The sequence below is a fragment of the Dendrobates tinctorius genome, unplaced genomic scaffold (assembly GCF_039654945.1).
Source record: "Dendrobates tinctorius isolate UK_male_01 unplaced genomic scaffold, ASM3965494v1 ptg000011l, whole genome shotgun sequence".
Classification (NCBI taxonomy): domain Eukaryota; kingdom Metazoa; phylum Chordata; class Amphibia; order Anura; family Dendrobatidae; genus Dendrobates; species Dendrobates tinctorius.
Window position 1 is genome coordinate 89,784,135 of NW_027361679.1, and position 24,245 is coordinate 89,808,379.

The 24,245-nt window shown below is 47.6% G+C and overlaps 1 protein-coding gene across 5 annotated transcripts in view; it reads right to left on the reverse strand.

The window, feature by feature from the left end:
* Positions 1-24,245, reverse strand: part of MPND (MPN domain containing) — a 145,559-nt gene that overhangs the window by 64,297 nt on the left and 57,017 nt on the right. For all 5 annotated transcript variants that reach the window (XR_012220129.1, XM_073544578.1, XM_073544601.1 and 2 more), the window contains exon 2: positions 7,605-7,810. Coding sequence is in view for 4 of the 5 variants with exons in the window: in XM_073544578.1 (XP_073400679.1) it covers positions 7,605-7,808 (204 nt within the window). In the remaining variant the exon portion in view is untranslated. The remainder of the gene's footprint in view (positions 1-7,604; positions 7,811-24,245) is intronic.

The window sequence follows — 24,245 nt, forward strand, 5'->3', positions numbered from 1 at the left end:
GCAACTGGCGAGGTTTATGTCCTCTTGCTCTAGGGGTACTGAGGTACTGAGTTGTCTTCACAGAGGAGAACTTTATGCCAACTCCTAACAATGACAGCTGGGGATGATCAGTATATCGGGAAGATGGACAAGGACAACACTAATTGCATTGTTTTGTTCTGAGTTGGGAACTTTTTTGGGGTAAAATTGCACCACAACTGTTGAAATTATATTGTGGGGGTTCTCTTGGGGGGTGGGGTGGGGAACAAACTTTATGCTCCTCTGACATCATAGATGAGGTGACAAAAGGTGTTTTTGTACTGTTGGAATAACGTAGGAATTAAGAACTGTTGTAGCTATATAGAAGGGTGGGGGACTTTTAAGTTCTAAAGACTTGAAGTTTGATCACAAGAGGTTCAGGGCTCAGGGCCTAATTATATATAACATCGACGGTTAAGGTTAGATGTGAGAAATAAGGTGGACGGGACATAATTCAGTCTGGATAGTGGTGGAAAAAAGAGAAGTCAAAAATGTGGTTTCTATATGGGGTGGGAGGGCTGAGGGATGGGGAAAACGAGGGGGAGGGAGGGAAAAGATTGTCCATGATTCTACTTATTATATGCTAATAAATTTACTACTGGCTAAGAAGATACTTAATGACATACCGTACACGAATAAAGGTACTGTCACACTTAGCGATGCACCAGCGATCCCGACCAGCGATATGACGCGGTCAGGATCGCTGGTGCATCGCTAAGTGGTCGCTAGTGAGCTGCCACACAGGCAGATCTCACCAGCGACATAGCAGGGGTCGGGGGTCGCTACTTACCTGTCAGATGAGGCGATCCAGACGTCCTACCACCCGCGTCCACGCGTCGCTCGTCGGCGCCACAGGAAGCTGACGACGAGAAACGGTCCAGGACGTTCTCGCGCGATCAGCGATAACCAGCGGGGTAGTGGTCGGAGGTAAGTATCAGACATAGTGATATCGCTAGCAATTTTGCTATAACGTCACAAAAACCAGTGACGTTATAGTGATATTGCTAGCGATATCGCTTAGTGTGACAGGCCCTTAAGATAAAGTTATATTTCACTTATACCTACAGAAGGAAATATACTAAAAAATGGTTAGGTTAATAACTTGGAATGTAAAGGGATTACGCTCACCAAACAAAAGGCTGATGATACTCCGTCATTTAAAACGACTAAAGGTAGATATAGCCATGCTTCAAGAGACGCATCTAGTCAAGGAAGATTTTTTTAGGATGAAGAAACTATGGCTGGGAGAAGTTTATGGCTCTAGCGCGCTAGATAGAAAAGCAGGGGTCTTAATACTTATACATAAATCGTTGGCACATAAAGTGACATCTGTAGAGACAGACCAAGAGGGCAGGGTAATTCATTTGACATTACAAATACATAACGACATTGTTAGTTTATATAACATATACGCCCCAAACATAAACCAAAAGAAATTCTTTACGTCTTTACAGAATATAATACTTACGGATAAGGAGGATAACATAATTATAGGGGGAGACTATGACGAGGTACTTAGAGAGGATGAGGATAGAAAAGGGAGGTTAACGGGACTGAGCCTAGGGGAGGAGAAAAGACACACGGGGGAAAAAAGGGTACTTAGAGGACATGATATTGAATTTGCAGCTGAAAGGTGCGTGGAGATCAAGGCACCATATGGACTGGGAATTCACACATTACTCTCACGCGCATAAGACATGTTCATTATTTCAGATAAGTTACTGCTTAGATTGCTAGCCGACAATATTGAATCATAGAATCATAGAATCGTAGAGTTGGAAGGGACCTCCTGGGCCATCTGGCCCAACCCCCTGCTCAAAGCAGGATTCGCTAAATCATCCCAGTTAGATGTCTGTCCAGCCTCTGTTTGAAGCCTTCCATTGAAGGAGAACTCACCACTTCTCGTGGCAGCCTGTTCCACTCATTGATCACTCTAACTGTCAAAAAGTTTTTTCTAATATCTAATCTGTGTCTCCTCCCATTCAGCTTCATCCCATTGCTTCTAGTCTTTCCTTGTGCAAATGAGAATAAAGTTGATCCTTCTACAATGTGACAGCCTTTTAGATATTTGTAGACAGCTATTAAGTCTCCTCTCAGTCTTCTCTTTTGCAAACTAAACATTCCCAAATCCTGCAACCTTTCCTCATAAGACAGGGTTTGCAGACCGGTCACCATTCTGGTCGCTCTTTTCTGAACTTGCTCCAGTTTGTTGATGTCTTTTTTAAAATGTGGTGCCCAAAATTGGACACAATATTCCAGATGAGGTCTGACCAAAGAGGAGTAGAGGGAAATAATTACTTCACGTGATCTAGACTGTATGCTTCTGTTAATACATCCTAGAATTGCATTTGCCTTTTTTGCTGCTGCATCACACTGTTGACTCATATTCAGTCTGTGATCTATTAGTATACCCAAGTCTTTTTCACATGTGCTGTCACTTAGCCCTATTCCTCCCATTCTATATATGCTTTTTTCATTTTTATTGCCCAGATGTAGTACTTTGCATTTCTCCCTGTTAAAAACCATTCTGTTAGTTACTGCCCACTTCTCCAGTTTATTTAAATCTTTTTGAATCCTCTCTCTCTCTTCTCTAGTATTAGCTATCCCTCCTAGCTTTGTGTCATCAGCAAATTTAATCAGTTTACCCTCAATTTCTTCATCTAAATCGTTGATAAAGATGTTGAACAATACAGGGCCAAGAACAGAGCCCTGTGGTACCCCACTTGAGACATTCTTCCAACTGGATGTGCAGCCATTTACGACCACTCTTTGGGTCCGATCACTAAGCCAGTTATGAATCCACCTAACAGTTGCCTTGTCCATTCCATACTTAGTCATTTTTTCAATAAGGATTGTATGAGAGACTTTGTCAAATGCTTTGCTGAAGTCAAGATATACTATATCTACAGCATTTCCTTGATCCACCCAATCAGTAATACCGTCATAGAAGGAAATTAAATTAGTCTGACATGACTTATTAGTTACAAACCCATGCTGACTCTGTTTAATCACTTCATTCTTATCCAGGTATTCACATACATGTTGTTTAATAATTTGTTCAAAGATCTTTCCTGGTATAGAAGTCAGACTCACCGGCCTATAGTTGCCTGGGTCCACCTTCTTCCCCTTTTTGAAGATAGGAACAACATTTGCTCTTCTCCAGTCTTCTGGCACTTCTCCTGTTCTCCAAGAATTTTCAAAGATTATGGAGAGGGGTTCAAAAATTTCTTCTGCTATCTCCTTCAGTACTCTGGGGTGTAATTCATCTGGACCTGGAGACTTGAATTCATTTAGGTTAGCTAAGTGTTTCCTCACTATCTTTCTGTTTATAGATATCCTGGATTCTTCTATTCCCTTAATAGGACAGTGAATAACAGTTGATGTTACATTTCCTTTCTGAGAGAAAACAGATGCAAAATAGGAATTTAAAAGTTCAGCCTTCTCAACATCCTGTCTTACCATTTCATCATTTTCATCCTGTAAAAATCCTATAGCATCTTTGACTTTTCTTTTACTTTTGACATATCCCCAAAATCCTTTATTATTGCTTTTGACATCTCTTGCAAGCCTCAATTCATTTTCAGCTTTAGCTAATCTGATTTGTGCCCTGCAGGTTCTGCAGACAGCATTATATTCTTCTTTAGATATGCCTCCCTCTTTCCATTTCATAAACATTTTTTTCTTCCTTTTTAGCATGTGCTTAAGTTCTGTGTTCATCCATCCTGGTTTCCTTAAATGCTTCCTATTCTTCCCTCTTTTCGGAATTGTTAACAACTGTGCTTTGAGAATTTCATTTTTCAAGATTTCCCATCCTTCCTGGACATTTTTGTCTTTAAGGATATCCAGCCATTGGATCCCTCCAATTCTCTTTCTGAATCCCTTAAAATCTGCCTTTCTGAAATCTAACCTTGACGTCTGAGTCTTCACAGGTCTTCCGCCTCTAGTTATCCAAAATTCTAAAATAGCATGGTCGCTACCTCCTAGGGTCCCAGCCACTTTTACCTCCTCAACCATTTCCTCCCTGTTTATAAGGATTAGATCCAAGGTAGCAGTTCCCCTTGTTTTCTCCTTTACCTGAAGGACATGGTGATCTCGGATCATAGTCCTGTAACTCTGGACTTGGCTGATATACACCAGAAAGGGACAGATTATATATGGCGTTTCCCGGGATCTATGAGAAAGGACTATGATTTTGTAAAACGGATGGGAGAATAGTGAATTTGCATCCCATAATGAAGAACACAATTCCAATCCTAGACTATATTGGGAAACTGCGAAGGCGGTATTAAGAGGAAACATCATAGCCCACACGCAGAGATTAAAGAAGCAAATAAAAGACCAATTTATAAGGGCAAGCGGCGAAGTCGGGACAACATATACAAAATATAAAAACACCTTATTACACGAGGATAAAAACAATTGGATGCGAGCTAAAAAAGAATGAGCAGAAAAAAAGCGAACAACTATATAAGAGTTACCTGGACATAGAACTAAATAGGTATGGCGACAAAGCAGGGAAAGTAATGGCCAATTTGGCCAAGGGAAGGTATGCTCATACATCTATAATGGCAGTCAGAAATAAGGGAGGACAACGACTGACGGATCCCAAAGACATAAATCGGGAGTTAGGGAAATTTTATAGAGAGGAAGGACGACAGGATGCAACAGGAGACACATGGCTTGACAAAATTAATATCCCGAAACTTACGGACGAGGAATTACAAGACTTGAATGGTTACATCACAGAGGAAGAAATAAGTATGGCAATAAAGGGGTTGGGGTCCAATAAAGCTCCTGGGCCCGATGGGTTTAATGGTTCCTTCTATAAAGCATTAAATGACAAATAACTCCCATACTTAAAGATTTGTTGTATTCTGCAAGACATGTCAGAAGTTATGAATACGGCTTACATAAAACTTCTCCCAAAGGGAGGGAAAGACTTGGAAGACCCCTCGGGATATAGGCCAATATCATTAATAAACCAAAATGTCAAACTTCTATCAAAAATATTGGCCGATAGAATGGCTAAAATACTACCAAGGTTAATCTCGAAACATCAAACAGGCTTTGTAAAGGGTAGGTCAGCCATTACCAATATCAGGAAAGCTATGTTGTTACTAGACGCGACTAGAAATAAACGCCTGGAAAGGGGGGGGAAGACCCAGCCATGGTCACACTAGACGCAGAAAAAGCGTTTGATAACGTGAGGTGGCCGTGGCTGGGTAAGTATTAGATAGAATAAATCTGGTGGGCCCATTTAGGCAATTTTTGACAGCTCTATATCATAACCCAAGAGCAAGGATATATACGCCGGGATTTCTGTCAGAAACCTTCGAGCTGAAAAAATGAACGAGGCAGGGGTGCCCTCTGTCCCCTCTATTGTTTAACCTGGCAATAGAGCCTTTGTCAAGGTATCTAAATGATCATGATATATGCAAGAGTGTGACGGTGGGAGGACAGATGGTTAAAACTGCACTATTTGCAGATGACATAATTTTATTTATGAGAAACCCAGAAGAAGATCTCCCTAAATTACTATCAGAGATTGAAAAATTTGGAGAATTTTCGGGCTTCCGGTTAAATAAAAGTAAATGTGAGATTTTGTTCATGAGAAATGCTGAGAAACGAAGCCAGGGAAATAATATAATGGGTATCCCGAAAGCGACAACATCTATAAAATACTTGGGAATAAATTTGGGAAAATCGCTGAAACAGATATATGACCTAAACTATAAACCAATTATCGATAAAATAGAGAAAGAATTAGAAAGATGGGGGAGTTTACCCCTCTCACTACTAGGACAATGCCACCTAATCAAAATGACAAGTTTTGCAAGACTATTGTACCCATTGCAGACTATTCCAATGCTGATTCGACACGTGGATGTTCTAAGACTGAATAAGGCCTTTTCTAAGTTCATATGGAGAGGGAGAAGGGCGAGACTTGCTTTGAGAACTTTAATGCGTTCAAAAGAGGGAGGGGGGTAGGATTTCCAAACATTAGAGGCTATAATCTCTCATGCTTAATGAGAAATGTAATTGATTGGGTTAAAAAGACGGGGCGTTCTACCGATTATACGCTAGAATCGGAATTTTGTGGTCCATGGGACCTGACGGCACTGCTTCACACACATTATCACATATTCCGCCAGATATTAAACACTCGGTAATCTGTAAGGACACTACTATTGCCACATAGAAGGCAGTAAGGAAAAAACTGAAAATGTCATGGAAGGTATCAACACATCTTAATCCCTGGGCATTCCCAGCCTTTAAATTAGGTAAAGAAAATGAACTGTATACGGCATGGATACAAAAGGTATACAGACGCTAGATGACTTAATACGTGTTCAGGACTGTCGTTGGTTGACGGGACCAGAGGTGACAGACAAGTATAAATTGCCACGATTCCATCTGATGCTCTACAGCCAATTAAAGCACTATGTATTAGATAATCTACAGGACGTGAGGAGGGAAATCGACTCCAAGGTGTGGGAGGATATGGTTGCCAGGGACATTGGGGATGTATCGATCTCCTCAATGTATGGGGGACTGAGGGACACACTGTGTCCATCAGGAGCAGAGTTTTTCACAAATGGGAAAAACACATACAAGATGGAGATCTTGATCATAAAATACTGCAAGGTTGGGAACTGGTAAGGAAACATATCAATGAGCAGTGGAGGGACAGCCAATTCAGGATAATGAACAGAATAATATGCGGATTCAATATACAGCCAACTCCACAAAAACCTGACAGGCAAAAGAGTTGCCCTAAATGTAACACACCTAAAACAGACATGGAACATGGAATATGGTCGTGCCCTAAAACACAAGAACTCTGGGTAAAGACTCAAGACATGTATTTTAAAATGTGTGGGATTTGGGTGGACATCGACCCATGGAGCTGGTTGTTCCACTATACGACAGGCAAAATAAGAGGTGGAAAATTGCATGATTTGTTTCACAACGTGACACTGGTAACAAAGTGTTTAATTTTGCAAAATTGGCTTGCCAAAACACTTCCAGGGATGAAGGAGATAGAGGCAGGGCTGCTTTCTGTCTTGTATTTGGAAAAAAAGAGGCAGAAATACAGAAAGATAAAATGACAGAAAAGTGGAGAATGTTCATGGAATCGTTACTGTCTACTGGAGAAATCCAGGAGATAATGGTGTCTTTTATTAACTCAGATTGGTACATGTTAGAAGATTTAAGTGGTAATTTGGGCAAACTTAAATATGTCATTTAGTAAATACATCAGAAAGGATAGATACAGAAATCGGTTGTAAAGTAATTGCATGCATGGGACAAAAAGACAAGCGAGAAACGTGCCATTCACAAAATGGTACATAAAACGAGTATTTTAGATAGATACTGATATTGACAGCAGATAGGATCTATCTAAATTAAGAAAATATACACATAATTCAAATTTTTAATAAAACTAGATTTTTGTTTATAAGTTCTATTTAAATTGATTTAAACAAAGGGTACAATAGATATTTTTTACATATTCCTAACATACTTGTTAAAAGCTGGAAGCAGTTTGAGAGCTAAGCAAAATGTAAATATATAAATGATCTCACCAAGTAGAGTATAGATAAGACCCCTTGACCTGGCTCGATCAGGCCATCTTTCAAGAGTACCCGCAAGGTGATGCCCCTCTTTGTCAAAAAGTTGTTTGCCTTTTCAGAGTGAGGCACTCTTCCAGAGCTCTCGGTTTCATTATCTTCCAGTTCCTCATCATCATCTTCCAATACATCTTCACCCCAAGGAGATTGTTCCTCCATTACTGAGAAAAAGAAATAGTATTTTAGTCACCAATTAAAAAAAATATATATATATATATTTTAGGAATGTTACAGGGAAAACCTATTTGCTTTTAAATAGTTGTCTGTAAAATACCCATGTTTGGTTGGTTTATTCAGCAGCTTGCAAGAGGGATGTGCTGAGATTTCACCCAGACAAAAAATAATCTAGTGCCATCATCATAGAAACCATTGGAGCCAGATTCATCATTTGCCATATGTCACTTTTCTTTCCTTGTCTCGTGGTATTCATTGACATTTTATGCACCAAATTATTCAAAATGGCACATGTGGTCAGGGTTGCCAACAATAATTTTGGTGCTCAATACAGGAAAAATTTACGGGCCCCCCTTGAGGATCCACCCCAGCTCCACCTTCACCCCTCAAACCTTCCACAGTCCCACCACCAAAAATTGGAAAAACTCCACTTCGGCACCACGTTCTCACCAATCACACATTAACAGTTCCCATTGAACACCATATCACAAACATAGCCATCAGCCTTTGTTGCAGCAAAAAGATCTTTTAAGTCGCCACCACCATGACAAGGTAGGACTCTTTTGGCCAGTCCGTACTCTATTCTAACCTATTAAAAATAGCAAGCAGCAGACAGACTACCTCCAACCTCACACTGGGTGGGGGGCACAAGAAGAGTAGCGGGTAGGTGGGGAATGGGATGTCGGATGTGGGAATGGGGGGTCGGACGGGTGAGTGGGCGTACAAGCACACCTTATCACTATCAGGCCCTCAACTACTGCATAATAATGTACTGCAAGGGTTCGGGGCACTCCGGCAGCTTACGAACACAGGGCGGACTGGAAGCGCTTGACGTCATGGATGTCAGAAGCGGCCGGCCCCCTATGCTGCGGCCATACAATGTAAGTAGCCGCAGCTGTGAGTGACCAGGGCCTTGGGTCTTAATAAAGTAATTAGCCCGGACCCCAGTGTGCCACGCAGTTTAGATAATGGCTCAGCTGTGTTGCCTCATTGTAGGCTGCAGAGCAAGTCTCAGCCAGTCCGGGTCTCCTCCGCTTTGCTTCTGCTCACCGGGGAAGGGGGGGGGGAGGGGGAGGCCCATCTATATATATATATATAAAATTGAATGTATGTGTGTGTTTATGCATGTGTGTGTAGAGGTGGTGGGGGGCGAGCTGGGGGGGGTGGTCCCTCTTCTTACCGCGCAGAGACGAGACAGAGACAAGATGGAGGCAGGTAATGGGTACAACAGGTCCAAGTTTATTTCTGCGCGCCGTCCGTCTGACGGCCCTCGCAACACATCGCCATATCGCTCTCTCTCGGCCCTCCACATCCAGAGCCGCTTCACGACACAGCACAGTACCTCATTCATGGCCCTCTAAATCCAGAGCCGCTTCACACACCGTGTTTCTCGCCGGGGACGTATATATACGTCCTGTCCTTTCTCCTTTCCTGACGTAGTTACAGCTTCCGACACTGTGGCTGCCCTAAGCCAAATCACCAACAGTCCGTTCACTGGTCAGACGTCGTACTCTACACGGTGTGCCTATTCCCTTTTAACTCGTCTCTGTTGCGGTGTACCTGTCAGGACCACCCCCCTGTTGTTCTCTCTCCTCAGTCCCCCTGGTCTGGATTCACCTCACAGCGCACAGACTGTAGCAGTCCTCCTGTCACTGGAGCTCCCCCTGGGGACTGGAACCTTCCCTCAGTATTTCTATCCAACCCGGTTCCTTGAAACTGTCACTGTCACCACGCCCCCCATGACCAACGGTTTCTAAAGCCCTAAGCTGATGTCAAGTCCTTTGCTCACACTCCTCCCTGCCATCTAATGGTCAACCCAAGGTACTGCACGTCCACTACACTTTCCTAGCTGTTTCCCCACTGTACACCTACCTACACTGTGCAAACCTTTCCTTCTTCACTCTGACTAGTCCGTCCGTCCGGTCACCTTCCCCACATGTGTATCACTGTGATGGAAAGTTGTAGTTACTCACCGGTTAACGGTATTTTTCGGAGTCCATGACAGCACCAACTGAGAGAGGGGATCCGCCCTCCAGGAACAGGAAATCCTACAGATATATAAGGGCGGCACCTCTCCCACGCATCAGTTGGTTTACAGAGCACAAGAGGACCGTAATGGTTAATAGCATAAATTATATACAATACTCTACACAACTATCAATTATCCGTGTACATACAAGAGGAAGAAGTGCACACCCAAATTAAACTAAAGGGAGGGAATGTACGGGTGCCGTCATGGACTCCGAAAAATACAGTTAACCGGTGAGTAACTACGACTTTATTCGGTCAGCCATGACAACACCACCTGAGAGAATTACAGAGAGTAATAATTACTTTAGGGAGGGACTACAGCCTGCAGAACCCTGACACCAAAGGAGAGGTCTGAGGAAGCACCCAGGTCTAGTCTATAATGGTTATAAAAGGTGCTCGGAGAGGACCAAGGAGCTGCCTTACATATTTGGTCGATTGAGACCTCCGATCTCTCTGCCCACGAAGTTGCCATGGCCCTGGTGGAATGCGCCCTCAGCTTGCCAGGGGCTTGTTTGCCTTTTGAGGTGTATGCTGAAGAAATAGCCTCTCTAATCCATCTCGCTAGCGAACTTTATGAAGCCCTAAGGACCTTTCTAGTGCCCTGGTAGGAAATAAATAAGGCATTATCTTTTTTCCAGGGGTCAGTAACTGTCAGGTACTCTAGGAGACATCTCCTAACGTCTAGCGTGTGAAATTTCCTTTCCTTATCGTTCGTGGGATTAGGGAGGAAGGATGGAAGAACTATCTCCTGAGTTCTATGGAAACTGGAGGCTACTTTAGGCAGGTATGCTGGATCGGGTGTAAGAATTACCCTGTCATCCCTGAATTATATGTAAGGAGGAAGTCTAGATAGCGACTGCATGTCACTCACTCTACGGGCTGATGTCAACGCTACCAGGAGAGCCACTTTAAGAGACAGGTTTTTAGTGGAAGCTGATGAAATAGGCTCAAACGGGGCCTCTGTCATGGCCGTAAGGACTAAGTTTAGATCCCATGGCAGAAATTTATTTCTCACTATCGGTCTGGACCTGCCCGTTGCCTTAATAAACCTATTGATCCAAAAGTTATTGGCGATGTTGCAGTTAAACAGTGCCCCAAGAGTCGACACCTGTACCTTGAGGGTGCTGGCGGAGAGTCCCATATCCAGACCTTTTTGCAAGAACTCTAAGATCTGCGTTATGGGAGTGGACTGTCCAGCTACTACCCCCGAGCTCTGAAGGAATCTTTTCCAGATCCTCACATAGATTTTTGTTGTAACCGGCTTTCTGCTTTTAAGTAGGGTGTTAATTAGGGCCGGGGAAAAACCTCTCTCTTTTAGCAGTGCCCGTTCAAAATCCACGCCGTCAGATGTAGGCCAGCTACCTGAGGATGGTAAACTGGGCCCTGGGACAGGAGGTCTGGGATGTTTGGTAGAACCCAAGGGTCGGATACCGACAAGGTCCTCAGGCATGAGAACCATGCCCTCCTGGGCCAAAACGGGGCGATCACTATAATCCTCGCTTTGTCTGTCCTGACTTTCCTCATCACCAGGGGTAGTAGAGCCAGGGGAGGGAAGGCGTATGCTAGCCTGAAGTCCCATTTGATTAGAAGAGCATCTACTGCCAGAGGGTTCTCCCTGGGATTCAGGGAGCAGAACTGCGGCACCTTCCTGTTCTCTCTGGTGGCGAAGAGGTCCACTTCTGGCTGCCCCCATTTTTGTACTATCTGGTTGAAGATGGACGCTTTTAAGGACCATTCTCCTTGCTTTAGGAGGTTGCGGCTCAGGAAGTCTGCCGTGGTGTTTTCCTTTCCTTTTATGTGCAGAGCTGTTAAAGACAAGAGATGTTGCTCTGCCCACTGGAACAGCTGTTCTGCTACCTCCATCAGGGGCTTGGACCGAGTGCCGCCTTGGTGGTTGATGTAAGCCACGGTGACCTGATTGTCGGAGAATATACGAACATGGTGCCCTTGTAGATACACAAGATTTTTAACTACCTTCTCTACGGCTGTTAGTTCTTTCAGGTTGGAGGACATTTCCAACTGATGACTATCCCACAGGTCCTGAATTAAGGTTTCCCCCATATGGGCCCCCCAACCCGTAGGGCTTGCATCCGTGGTGACTACCCGGGTTATGTTATATTCCCAGGGTACCCCTCTGGCTAGATTGTTCTCGTCTAGCCACCACTCAAGGGTTCTCAAAGTCTGTTGGGACAGAGGAAACCGGCCTTTTAGATACCCGCCCAGGATTTTTTGGTGGCGTAAAACCTCGCTCTGTAGCACCCTTGTATGGAACTGGGCCCACCGGACTGCGGGGATGCAGGATGAGAGAGAACCCAGGAGGGACATTGCCTTCCTGAGAGACATAGAAGGGCAATTGGAGGCGTTCAAGATCTGCTGACGTAGGCGGGCCAATTTTTTGTGAGGAAGACGACATTCCTGATTCTGCGAATCAAGGATTAAGCCCAAGAACTGCTGGACCTTCATGGGCTGTAGACGGGACTTCTTGAGGTTTAATAGCCACCCTAACCCCTCCAAAGCCAATTTTGCTTTCTGCAATTGATCCAGACAATGGACTGCTGTTTTTCCTACAATAAGGAAGTCATCCAGGTAGGGGATTACTAGGATACCTGCCTCCCGTAGATGGGCCATAACCTCCGCTATAACTTTAGTGAACCCCCGGGGGTCAACTGCTATAGAAGGGAAGGGCGACGTTTTGGAAATGCTGCAACGACCCCTCCAAATGAACTGCCATTCTAAGGAAACGCTGATGAGACGCATAGATGGGTATATGGTAATAAGCGTCCTTTAAATCCAATACCACCATAAAACAATTTTCAAACAGCAACTTTATTGTGGAGCTGATAGTCATTCGACCTTTCAAAATGGAAACTAGGTATCTGTTAAGCGCCTTCATATTAATTATGGTCCTGTAGGAATTATCCGGTTTACGGATCAAAAATAGGGGGGAGTAGAAGCCTTCGCCGTTGGTTTCTAGGGCACTCTGTTCTGCCAAGGAAGACCTAAGCGGAGTGGCTCTAAAGCTGCTCTGGGGGACACAGGCAAATTCGAGCTTTAGGCCTGTGGCCACCAACCCCAGGATCCAATTACTGTTCGAGATCCGTGACCAGGCTGGGTAGAAGGCCGATAGTCTACCTCCCACCAGGGCTTCTAGTCATTGGGGATGTTTCTTGGACTCACGGGATGCTTCTTGGCATCCCCCTCCAAAACATAAAACCGGTACCTTTTCTTTCTTATCTTCCCATCTGCCCCGGTCCACGGACGACCTCCTCCGAAAAAATCTCTTCCTAGCAAAGGGACGCCTATAGGAAGTGGTGGGTAGGGAAGGGAATTTCTTTTTATCATCGCCAGCCTTCTCCAGGAGTTCATCTAGGACTGGTCCGAATAGATATTCTCCCTCACATGGGATGGAGCAAAGCAGGGATCTGGCCTGGATATCCCCGGGCTAGCATTTCAGCCATATAGCCCGTCGGGCTGCATTCGATAGCCCTGCGGCCTTGGCTGCCATTCTCGCAGAGTCTGCTGAAGCGTTGGCTAAAAAGGCTGCCGCATCATTGATGGTAGGTAGGTAGGGTTTTTAAGATAGATTCCCTCGAGGCTCTGTCTACCAGCTGTGTTTCTAATTGGTCTAGCCAAACCATCATAGATCTGGCCGTGCAGGTAGCTGCGACCGCCGGTCTCAGGGCGCCAGCCGACATTTCCCATGTGCCTTTCAAGTAGGAGTCCGCCTTTTTATCCAGCAGATCCTTCAAACAGACCATGTCATCAAAAGGAATAGTGGATTTTTTGGACGCCTTAGCCACTGCTGCATCCAATCTCAGGGCTTTTTCCCACTTATTCACCACAGGGTCCTCAAAGGGATATCGCCGTTTAAAGGCTGGTGGTAGGGAGCCTTTTCTTTCCGGTTTCCTTCATTCTCCATTAATCAAATTTTGGACCCTGTCGTTTAACGGGAATGACTTACGTTTCCTGGGGTCTAAACCCCCGAACATTAGGTCCTGTGCTGACCGTTCAGGTCTGGCGTCTGTTATCCCCATGGTAGCCCTAACTGCCTTGACTAGTTTGTCCACTTGGTCAAGACCTAGGCAGAAACGGCTGGCGTCTTCCTCTGAAGAGGACGCGGACGCGGAGGTGGAGGGTTCTGAGGAGTCTTCGTTCCCTCTAGGGTCTGCTGAAGAGCCTGACTCTGAGAATCTCGCCCTCTTTCTCTTCCTAGACGACTCCCCCTGGGATACGGATCTTAGGGCTTTAACCTCCGATCTGATTATTTCCCTTAGATTTGTAGCGAAGTCAGGGGTCTCTTCTGCCACCTACAGGAGGGGGGATAGAGCAGGAAGAATGCTTGTAACTTTTTGGGACTACACCCCCCCCTTTTTCCTCTTTTTTTTTTTTTACCGTCTGCCGTATGCATGGCTGGCACAGCCTCTTAGGGTAGGCATCCGGCAAGGGGCATTTACAAAGGGCGCAATCCCTGTTTTTTGCCATGTCAGTACATTTCTTCCCCTATAGAAGGAAAAACATAAGGGGGACACTGCATCAGGGCACATTCACGAAGATCTCTTACCCTGAGCAGAAGGCATAGGTACCGGATCACGGGGGGGAGGGGGGCGGGGGTGCGAGCTGGATCCTTTGGCCTGGAGGAACTTCTGTGCCCGGATTGTCCAGTTCGTTTCTTCTTCTGCTGCCGGGAGCTGGTTTGGGACCTCTCTGAGGTACGTTCCTGCTCTTTGTCCAGCTGTGGCACAGGAGCTTCCGGCTCGTCCATCCTGCCTCTGAGCTTGAAGCCGCTCGGCAGTGCATCAGTGCCCTTTTCTCCCCCCGGAAATCCGGGTCCACAGGTGACGTGGCCAGGGGATGATTTTCACCCCCCCCCCCCATTTTCCCCGACGTCCACCCCGTGTGCCGCGCCCCCCCACCCCCACCGCCCTGCTGGCGCCCGCGACGCACGGGGAGAGAGAAAGCCGGCCGGCACCCGATTTCCGGTCTGGCGCCACCAGCCCCGCCCCCCGCTGTGCCACTTCCGGTCCGGGCGCGCGCGGGGACGTGCAGGCCATCAGCACCACCTGACCCGCCCCCCCACACCACTTCTGGTCCGGGCGAGGACGCGCAGGCCACCGGCCCCGCCCCCATCGCGCCACATCCGGCCCGGGCGCACGCGAGGACGCGCAGACCACCGGCGCCGCCTCTCACCCGTGCCACCCCTGGCCCAACGCGCGCGAGGATGCGCAGGCCACCAGCGCCCCGGCGGCGCCGACACATAGCGTTCCCCGGATGCCACCGAAGCGCAGCCGCACGACTCTGACTGCGATCCAGGGGAGGGGAGCCGCATCGGCCGGAACAAGGACCAGGATCCTGGGGGGGAACCCTACTTACCTGCCGGCGCCGGCCCAGGAGACGGGCATCCACCGGACCCCGCTCCCACCTGCCCCGCACACTGCCCGAGGTAGGAGACCCCCCCGCTACCTGAGTCGGACAGCCGGCCTGGGGATTCCTTCGTCCATGATGGCATGATCTGTAGGGAATCCTGTCCTCCAGGAACAGGAAACCAACTCATGCGTGGGAGAGGTGCCGCCCTTATGTATCTGTAGGATTTCCTGTTCCTGGAGGGCGGATCCCCTCTCAGGTGGTGCTGTCATGGACGACCGAATAAATATATATGTATTCCATATAGATCTCACTTGCATGCACATTGCTATATACTGATATATAATAACATCTCTAATATGTGACCTATAATCAACTGTTCAGAATGACCTAACAAACTCATGACCCAGACTAGTGCAAACCAGACTAGCTCCTTGGTGCTTTCCCAGACATGGAGAAGAGAAAGTAACAGCAGATGTTCAAACTGATGTCTCCATTTTGTTGAATAGCAGGAAAAAGCATAGCTAAGCATATATTGCTAAATAAGCCTTTTTTTGTTGAATACTTCCATATACGTTCATGTACTCAAATAGCCAATAGCAATGAAGCTCAAACCTTATGTAAATTAACTAACCACTCCTTTCTGTACGTAATTATAAAACCATGTATGTGCAATAAACCTCCAGAGTTCTGGTGGAATGTAATGCTGCTAACAGGTGTATAGTATCATCATTCCTCATTTGAGCGCTCAAAAGACTCTGTTTTAATTGGGATCTGCCGCAGCACACACAGGGATAGATCTATCCATCCAAATTCCCATAACATCTGACACCCAACATGGGGCAGTGGACGAAACGCACAGGGACCCTGCTGACCGGAGAGACTGGGGTGTCAGCTATGGCCTTGGCTCATGGGGACAGAGACTGCGCAGCTCCATAAGTAAGGTAAGAAAATCTGGTTATCTTACCTGAATGTCCCCTGTGCCCAGTCCAGGTCTATACCTCTTGCCGGTCAGGTGTGGTCACCACCGCATTTCCCAGGTAGTATAAAAGTCCACGCTCTTATCCAAACCCTGGGATATAAGTCAAGGTGTCTGCTGTGTGCGTGTTTCATGTCTGTTAGGATCTGGGAGAAAGGGCTGGAATGGTGGCCGATTTTGCTTGCAGTTGCTGGGAAACCGATAACAGGAAGCAATCTCTCTGGATAAGTTATCACGGTTCCTTTACATAACTGGGACAGGCGAGGCCCAGGTGCAGATGGTTTTAGCTTGGAGAGATATCACAGGTGAATCCCTCTGGACAAGCTGTCATGGTTCCCATGCATACATGGATGGTGTCAGCTTGGAGAGATATCACAGGCTGATCACTGGAGAGGTTATCACGGTCCGGATGGTGATGACTTGGGCCTCTTTCACACTTCCGTTTTTGACAATCAGTCAAGATCCGCCGATTTGGAAAAAAAAAACGGATCCGCCATTTTTCTTTGCGGATCCATTTTTTTCCCCATTGACGGATTGCCGTCCGTTGCATCCGTTTTTGTGAGGATCCGCCAAAATGTTGGTGTCCGTAAACATCCTCAAAGATTTCCAAACGGAGCTTGCAACGTTTTTTTGGGCGGCGGATCCTCCAGACACTGATTTAACCCGAAATTCTGTCTGGGTGCTGGACAGAAAAAAATATCTCTCTCGGCCAGCGGTTCCTTTAAATTTCCTCATTTTGCGAATCCGTCAAAAAACGGATCCTGTGGCATCCGTTCACATCAGTTAGGAACGGATCCGCTTCTCCGCCTTTTTGGCGGATTTTAACTGACACAAAAAACTGAAGTGTGAAAGAGGCCTTAGTGGGATATCACCGGGCCCGTCTCCCAGGACGGAGGCTGATACATCCCGGCGCCAAAACGCCTGGTGTGATTGGGGCAGTTGTCGGTTACCATGGCTGCCTGTACTACGTGTCACAAAATAAAGAGGACTTCGATTTTTCCCGGATGTCTATTCATGTGTGTCCATCCAACTGTGATTCATTGCTGCTTTCAATGAAGATCTGGAGCAGAAAAAGTTTTAGTTTTTTTTACACTTCCTCTTTTGCCCATATTGTTACATCTGTTTTGTGCTGTATTTCCCGTGTTCATTTTTGCATTCTGTGAAAGTTTTAGCTGCAGTGTGAGAATTTTGAGCAAAGCTGGGTTGTTGAGCTGTATATACCATTGTTCAGTGTGCCCTTTGTTTTCAGAGACGTTACTTAACTGAGAATAGACGCGGAGGCAGAGAAAAGGAGAAGAGTGTGTCTTGCATCTGTGCACGGACATAAATATATATATTATTGGAAGTTGTACTGATTTTTGATCTCTTTTCGGAGTGTTTTTCCAACTCCTTGATTTTTCCCTTTATTTTCTTTTTTTCTCCTTTTTCTAAGTTTTTATTAGTGTAACGGGGTCTACCAAGCTGGGGTACTTCTTTCAGTACCACCCCGTGCTTTCGGAGGTCCGCTCTGCGTTGGCTGGAGTCTGAATGAATGACGCTGGCTGGAATTCCTTGGTTACATGGGCGCATATAAAAGATCACTGCTTCTCCATGTATTTCCAGTCTGACAACACTTTACTCACAGGACACAGAATATATCACACAGATATACAGAGGGCAGGCCAATAGAAAAGCGGCAGGCCAGACATGCATTACAAAAGCCGCAGGTGGCCGGAGACTGCCGATGTTTACTGTGGAAATTACAAAGGTGGGGGGAGGGCGGACAAAAGGAGAATATCGTGTCCCCTCTGCCCAGGGGCGCAGCCTGTGAACTGATGCATTAGGGACATGCATCTCACATGGAACCTATTATACATACATATAACTGCACAACATATTCTGGGTGCTAAGTGGTTCTGTAACATGTAACACGGCTCTCATTTTCAGCGACGCGTGTTATGATGAGTCACCGAAGGAGGAAAAAACAAAATACCAGCTAAGTCCAGAAAAACCAGAAAGGTTGGCAGCTATCGGATTGCAGACCCCTGAACCTATCCACAACAACTAGCAGTAGCCGTGGGGGGTTCCTACGGTGCCCTAGACCCCTCGATCACAGCCGGAGAACTATATAGCCTAAAGACAGAAAGGGGAAAAACTAAACTGCCCCAGAGCAGACCCCAAAGCAATAGGCAGCCCCCAACATATAATGACGGTGAAGCAAGATGAAAATACTAACACAGATAGAAAGATAGGTTGAGCAAATGATGGGGCCCAAGCTAACTACATAGGACAGGATAGGAAAGCTGCTGTCTGCCATCCGCAAAAACCCTATCAAAATGAGCCAACCGACTGATAGGAAAAACAGGCCCTGAAGTCGCTAGGCTTCAAAAGACTATATCAGCACTCAGGTATATTCTGAAGACAGAGCAAAATATCAACAGATCAGAGACAAAAATGGAATTCAGCTCACCCCCGGCCGGGGATGGCAGAACTCCCAAAAAACAAGGCAAAACAAAAACAAAACTGAAGAGTACAAAGCAGAGCAGAAAAACTTAGCTTTGAGATGCAGGAATCAGACTGGTCTCCAAGAATCCAGCAGGAAAATCACCAGCCAGGAAGAAGGGCGTCGGCAGCCTTATATCCAGTCCTCAATTCCAGCCATCCAGTCATCATCTAGCTGCCCAGGTGTTTGGTAATCAGTCTCACTACCTTCCTTCACTAGAGGAGGGAGTTCATCAGACCTCAATGGTGAAGGGAAAAATGAACTCACAACAGACGCGGTCGGCATACACAGTCTGATCCTCAACGGATCGGTTTGGGGATGACCGAAGTTTATGGGGTTGGTACAAGTTCCGTTTGTCGACTTAGTCCATCGGAGTTACCATTTTGCTTGCCGGGTCTGTGGTGGATGATGAAGTCCAGAGGTTGTAGGGATAAACTCCACCGCAGCAATCTGGCGTTGTCTCCGGAGACCCGATTAAGCCAGACTAGGGGATTATGGTCCGTTAGGAGGGAAAAACTGTCGTCCATAAAAATATGATTGCAACTTCTTGAGTGCCCATACTACCGCCAGGCACTCCTTCTTGATGGCTGCATAGCTTACTTCACGGGGCAGTAGTTTCCGACTCAGGTAAGCCGGGTGTTCTTGGCCGTCCGGCCCAACTTGGCTCAGTACTGCCCCCAATCCAAACATAGAAGCGTCTGTGTGAACAAGGAAACGTTTAGTTGGATCGGGTGCGGCCAATACAGGGGAGTTGGTGAGGGCGTCCTTTAGTTGGCGGAAGGCTTCCTCACACTCTGAGGTCCAGGTTACCTGGTGGGGTTGGTTCTTATGGGTTAGATCAGTGAGGGGCTTGGCTACGCTGCTGTAATTGGGAACGAATTTCCTGTAATACCCCGCTGTCCCTAGAAACGCCATGACCTGGGTTTTAGTGCGTGGGATGGGCCACTTGACTATGGCCTCAATCTTGGCTGGTTCTGGTCGCTGTTTCCCACTTCCCACCCAATGTCCTAAATACTGAACCTCTGCTTTGCCCACGTGACACTTGTTTGGGTTCAGGGTGATTACGGCCTGGTGGATCCTGTCCAATACTGTCTCTAGGTGATTTAGATGCTCTTCCCATGTCGCACTGTAGATGGCGATGTCGTCCAGGTAAGCACAAGCATAGTCCTGGAGACCATCCAGAAGCCAGCCTTTGGAAGGTCGCCGGGGCATTCTGCATCCCGAATGGCATAACTCGAAACTGGAATAAGCCGAACGGGGAGACAAATGCCGACTTGGGAATAGCGTAAGGACTAAGGGGAATCTGCCAGTAGCCTTTGCATAGATCGATGGTGGTCAAATACTTTGCCCCCGCCAGCCGGTCTAACAACTCATCCACACGCGGCATGGGGTATGCATCCGTCACTGTTTTCTCATTGTGCCTACGATAGTTTACACATAACTGTGTAGTCCCATCCTTCTTGGGCACTAACACTGCGGGGGATGCCCAGGGACTATCTGACTCTTCAATGACCCCTAAACGCAGCATCTCTTGTATCTCTTGTCGCATCCCCTCTCGTACAGACTCAGGGACGCGGAAGGGGTTTTGTCGCAGGGGGGTCTGATCCTGGGTCTCAACCTTGTGTTGTGCCAGGCGAGTGTACCCTGGTCTCCCCGAAAACATCCTCTGTCGCTGCCTCAACAACTCCTCCGCCTGCTGTCTCTCCCGGGGGCCTAGGTCTTCACCCAAGTGTACCTGGTCCCATGTTTTAGACTGAGTCCTTTCCCCTAAGACATCCGGCAAGGGAAGTCCAGCTAAATCCTCTGCTTCAGGTGCACAGATGGCCACTACCTCTTCAGGGCGCTCCCGGTAGGGCTTCAGCATATTCACGTGGAACATGCGGATAACCCTGGGGTCGTCACAATCAGCGACATTATAGGTTGTGTCGGCTATTTTCCCCACTACCTGGTAGGGCCCCTGCCATGCAGCTTGAAACTTATTCTGCTTAGTGGGCTCTAACACCAGGACCTTCTGTCCTATTTCCAAAGTGCGCTCTCTGGCCCTCCGATCGTACCATATGCGCTGGCGCCGCTGGGTCGCCTGCATGTTCTCACGTACAGCCTGAGTCAGCTCCTGTAGGCGGTCCCGGAATTCCAGCACATAGGGTACAATAGGTACCCCTTCTATGAGGCCCTCCCCTTCCCAGTGTTCCAGCACTAAGTCTAGGGGTCCCCTTACCCGTCTCCCGTACACCAACTCGAACAGGGAGAACCCTGTGGATTCTTGGGGCACCTCCCGATAGACAGGAGGTGTGGCAAGAATTTCTCCCAGTCCCTGTATGTCCTGGTAAAAGTCCCAATGAGCTGTTTTAATGTCCCGTTGAAGCGCTCACACAACCCATTGGTTTGCGGGTGGTACGGGGCGCTTCTAATGGACTTTACGCCGCACAGCTTCCACAGTTGTTTGGTCACCTCTGCTGTAAACTGGGTACCCTGGTCTGAGATTATCTCCCGGGGAAATCCAACCCGTGAGAACACCTGGAACGGGGCGGCCGCCACCGTCTCTGCCAGTATGTTAGGTAACGCAACCGCCTCTGGATACCGTGTGGCGTAATCTACCACTGTCAATATATACTTTTTCCCTGATGGACTGGGTTTGGTTAACGCCCCTATCATATCGACCGCTACTCGGCTAAATGGTTCCTCCACAATGGGGAGGGGGCGTAATTTGGCCTTGCATCGAACCGCCCTCTTGCCAATGCGCTGGCAACTGTCACAGGTCAGGCAGTACTGACGAACATCAAAGTTTACCCCCGGCCAAAAGAAGTTTTGTGTCAGACGATGCCTGGTGCGACTGACGCCGAAGTGCCTGGCGAAGGGTATGTCATGAGAGATTCGCAGTAGCTCCTGCCTATACTTCTTGGGAACTACCAGCTGTCGTTTTATAGTAGGGCTCATCCCTGTGTGGTGCTGCTCTGTGATCCGGTAGAGGAGTCCATGCTTCCATACAAACTGTTCCCCTTCCAGTACCCCTCTCCCCTCCTGTGCCTTCCCACGATATCCCTCTAATGAAGGATCCTCAAGTAACTCCCTCTTAAATTCATCTGGGGTGGCCCAAGAAATGTGTCTGGCTATGGGAATAGGTGTAGGGCTGGGATGTCTTACCTAACTTGTCTCCGGGTGGTCACAGGATAGGTCTCAGCCAGAGGGGCCACCGAGAATGCAGACAACATGGGCCCCAAGTCCTTTCCCAGCAAGCCGTCTGCAAGCAAATCCTCCATCAAGCCGACCTCAACAAGGCCATCCCCGACTCCCCAGTTCAGGTGAATCCTGGCAGTGGGCAGTCGATGTATGGCTCCCCCTGCTACATGGACTGCCACTGACCGGTCCGTCTTCTCTTGGTCCCGGACGAGATGAGGCTTCACAAGGCTCAAAGTTGCTCCGGAATCTTAGTCCCTGCATACGTTTCCCATTAACCCACACGACCTGTCGATGCTGTTGTCGATTATCTGCCCGGGCTGCCTGCACGGGGTCTACTTCATGCAGCACTTACTCCATCTCTTCCACCCCTTGGTTAGTCGTAGCCCCCAATGCCGGGTCAGCTTCGCCTTGGTAGCAGTGTACAGCAGCCCGGCTGAAGGTAGCTGTTCCCGCCTTTGGCCACTGGGTATGCTGAGTCCGGTTAGGACATTGTCTTTGCAGGTGGCCCAGCTGACGGCAGGTGTGGCATCGTGCTCCAGGGGGACTGTGGTAGGCCGGGTTTCTAGCTGGTCCCCCTACAATCTTTGGTGGTTTGGGGCCCTCCAGGTCCATGGGCGGGCCCCTAGTGACCATCTTTGATCCGGACAACTGCGGCCTCCTGGCATCATGATGTTCATCGGCCAGACGAGCTGCTTCCTCAAGAGCCATTGGCCGCCTGTCCCGAAGCCATTCCTGTGTCTCGGGGGTTAGTCCATTAAAGAATCGTTCTAACAAGAAGAGCTGGAGGACGTCCTCCTTAGTGGTTGCTTGGCTCCCTTGTACCCAATGTAGCAGTGACTGCCGTAATTTACAGGCCCATTCAGCGTGGGTATCGGTTACGAGTTTTATAAGTCCGCAGAACTTTTGGCGGTATGCCTCTGGTGTCAGCGCATACCGGGCCAAGATCACTTCTTTGATCCACTCATAGTCCATACAGTCCTCATCAGGTACCGTGCGATAGGCGTCCGCTGCCCGGCCTGTCAGCTTGCTGGCCAGAATCTGAACCCGTTCCTCCGGCTTCACTTGATGAAGGGCACACTGTCGCTCAAAGTCCTGCAGAAAGCCATCAATGTCTTCCTCTGCCTCCCCCAACTGTCGGAAGGCATTATACTGGATCTTTTTGTGGCTTACTGTTGAAGGTACCTGGTCGAAGGCCAGAGCTCCCCCTGCTCGCTGACTCTCCTCTCTCCGCTCTGCCATCTCCATCTTGGCTAGCTCTATCCTGGTCCGCTCGGCCATCTTTTCCTTCAGATCAGTACGCACATCAGCCATCACCTCTCGTATGATCTCTACCGCAGGGTTTGGGCCATAGAACGCCAATCTGTTCTTTACCTCCCTCTGGAATTCTGTCTCCTCCATGTTCACGTTGGGGGGCGCTGCACTGTCGTGTTCCATGATGGCTGCTATCAAATCCGCTTTTGTTTTGTTGCTGGCGATCAACCCTCGGGCTTCCACCAGATCTTTTAATGTAGTCCTCTTTAACTTCTGGTAGTTGTTTTCCATTCATTCCTTTCCTCCTGTAGAAGTGGTATCAAATCCCGCTGTCTGCCACCAGTGTAACGGGGTCTACCAAGCTGGGGTACCTCTTTCAGTACAACCCCGTGTTTTCGGAGGTCCGCTCTGCGTTGGCTGGAGTCTGAATGAATGACGCTGGCTGGAATTCCTTGGTTACATGGGCGCATATAAAAGATCACTGCTTCTTCATGTATTTCCAGTCTGACAACACTTTACTCACAGGACACAGAATATATCACACAGATACAGAGGTCCGGCCAATAGAAAAGCGGCAGGCCAGACATGCATTACAAAAGCCGCAGGTGGCCGGAGACTGCTGATGTTTACTGCGGGAATTACAAAGGTGGGGGGAGGGCGGACAAAAAGAGAATATCGTGTCTTTTCTTCCCAGGGGCGTAGCCTGTGAACTGATGCATTAGGGACATTCATCTCACATGGAACCTATTATACATACATATAACTGCACAACATATTCTGGGTGCTGAGTGGTTCTGTAACACGTAACAATGTCCTTATTACTGCACCTGATACCCCAATGCTGAGCTGCTGCTGCCGTATATGTCCTTATTACTGCACCTGACACCCCAATGCTGAGCCGCTGCTGCTGTATGTGTCCCTATTACTACACCTGATACCCCCATGGCGAGCCGCTGCTGCCGTATGTGTCCCTATTTCTGCACCTGATACCCCAATGCTGAGCCGCTGCTGCCGTATATGTCCTTATTACTGCACCTGATATCCCAGTGCTGAGCCACTGCTGCTGTATATGTCCTTATTACTGCACCTGATACCCCAATGCTAAGACGCTGCTGCTGTATGTGTCCCTATTACTACA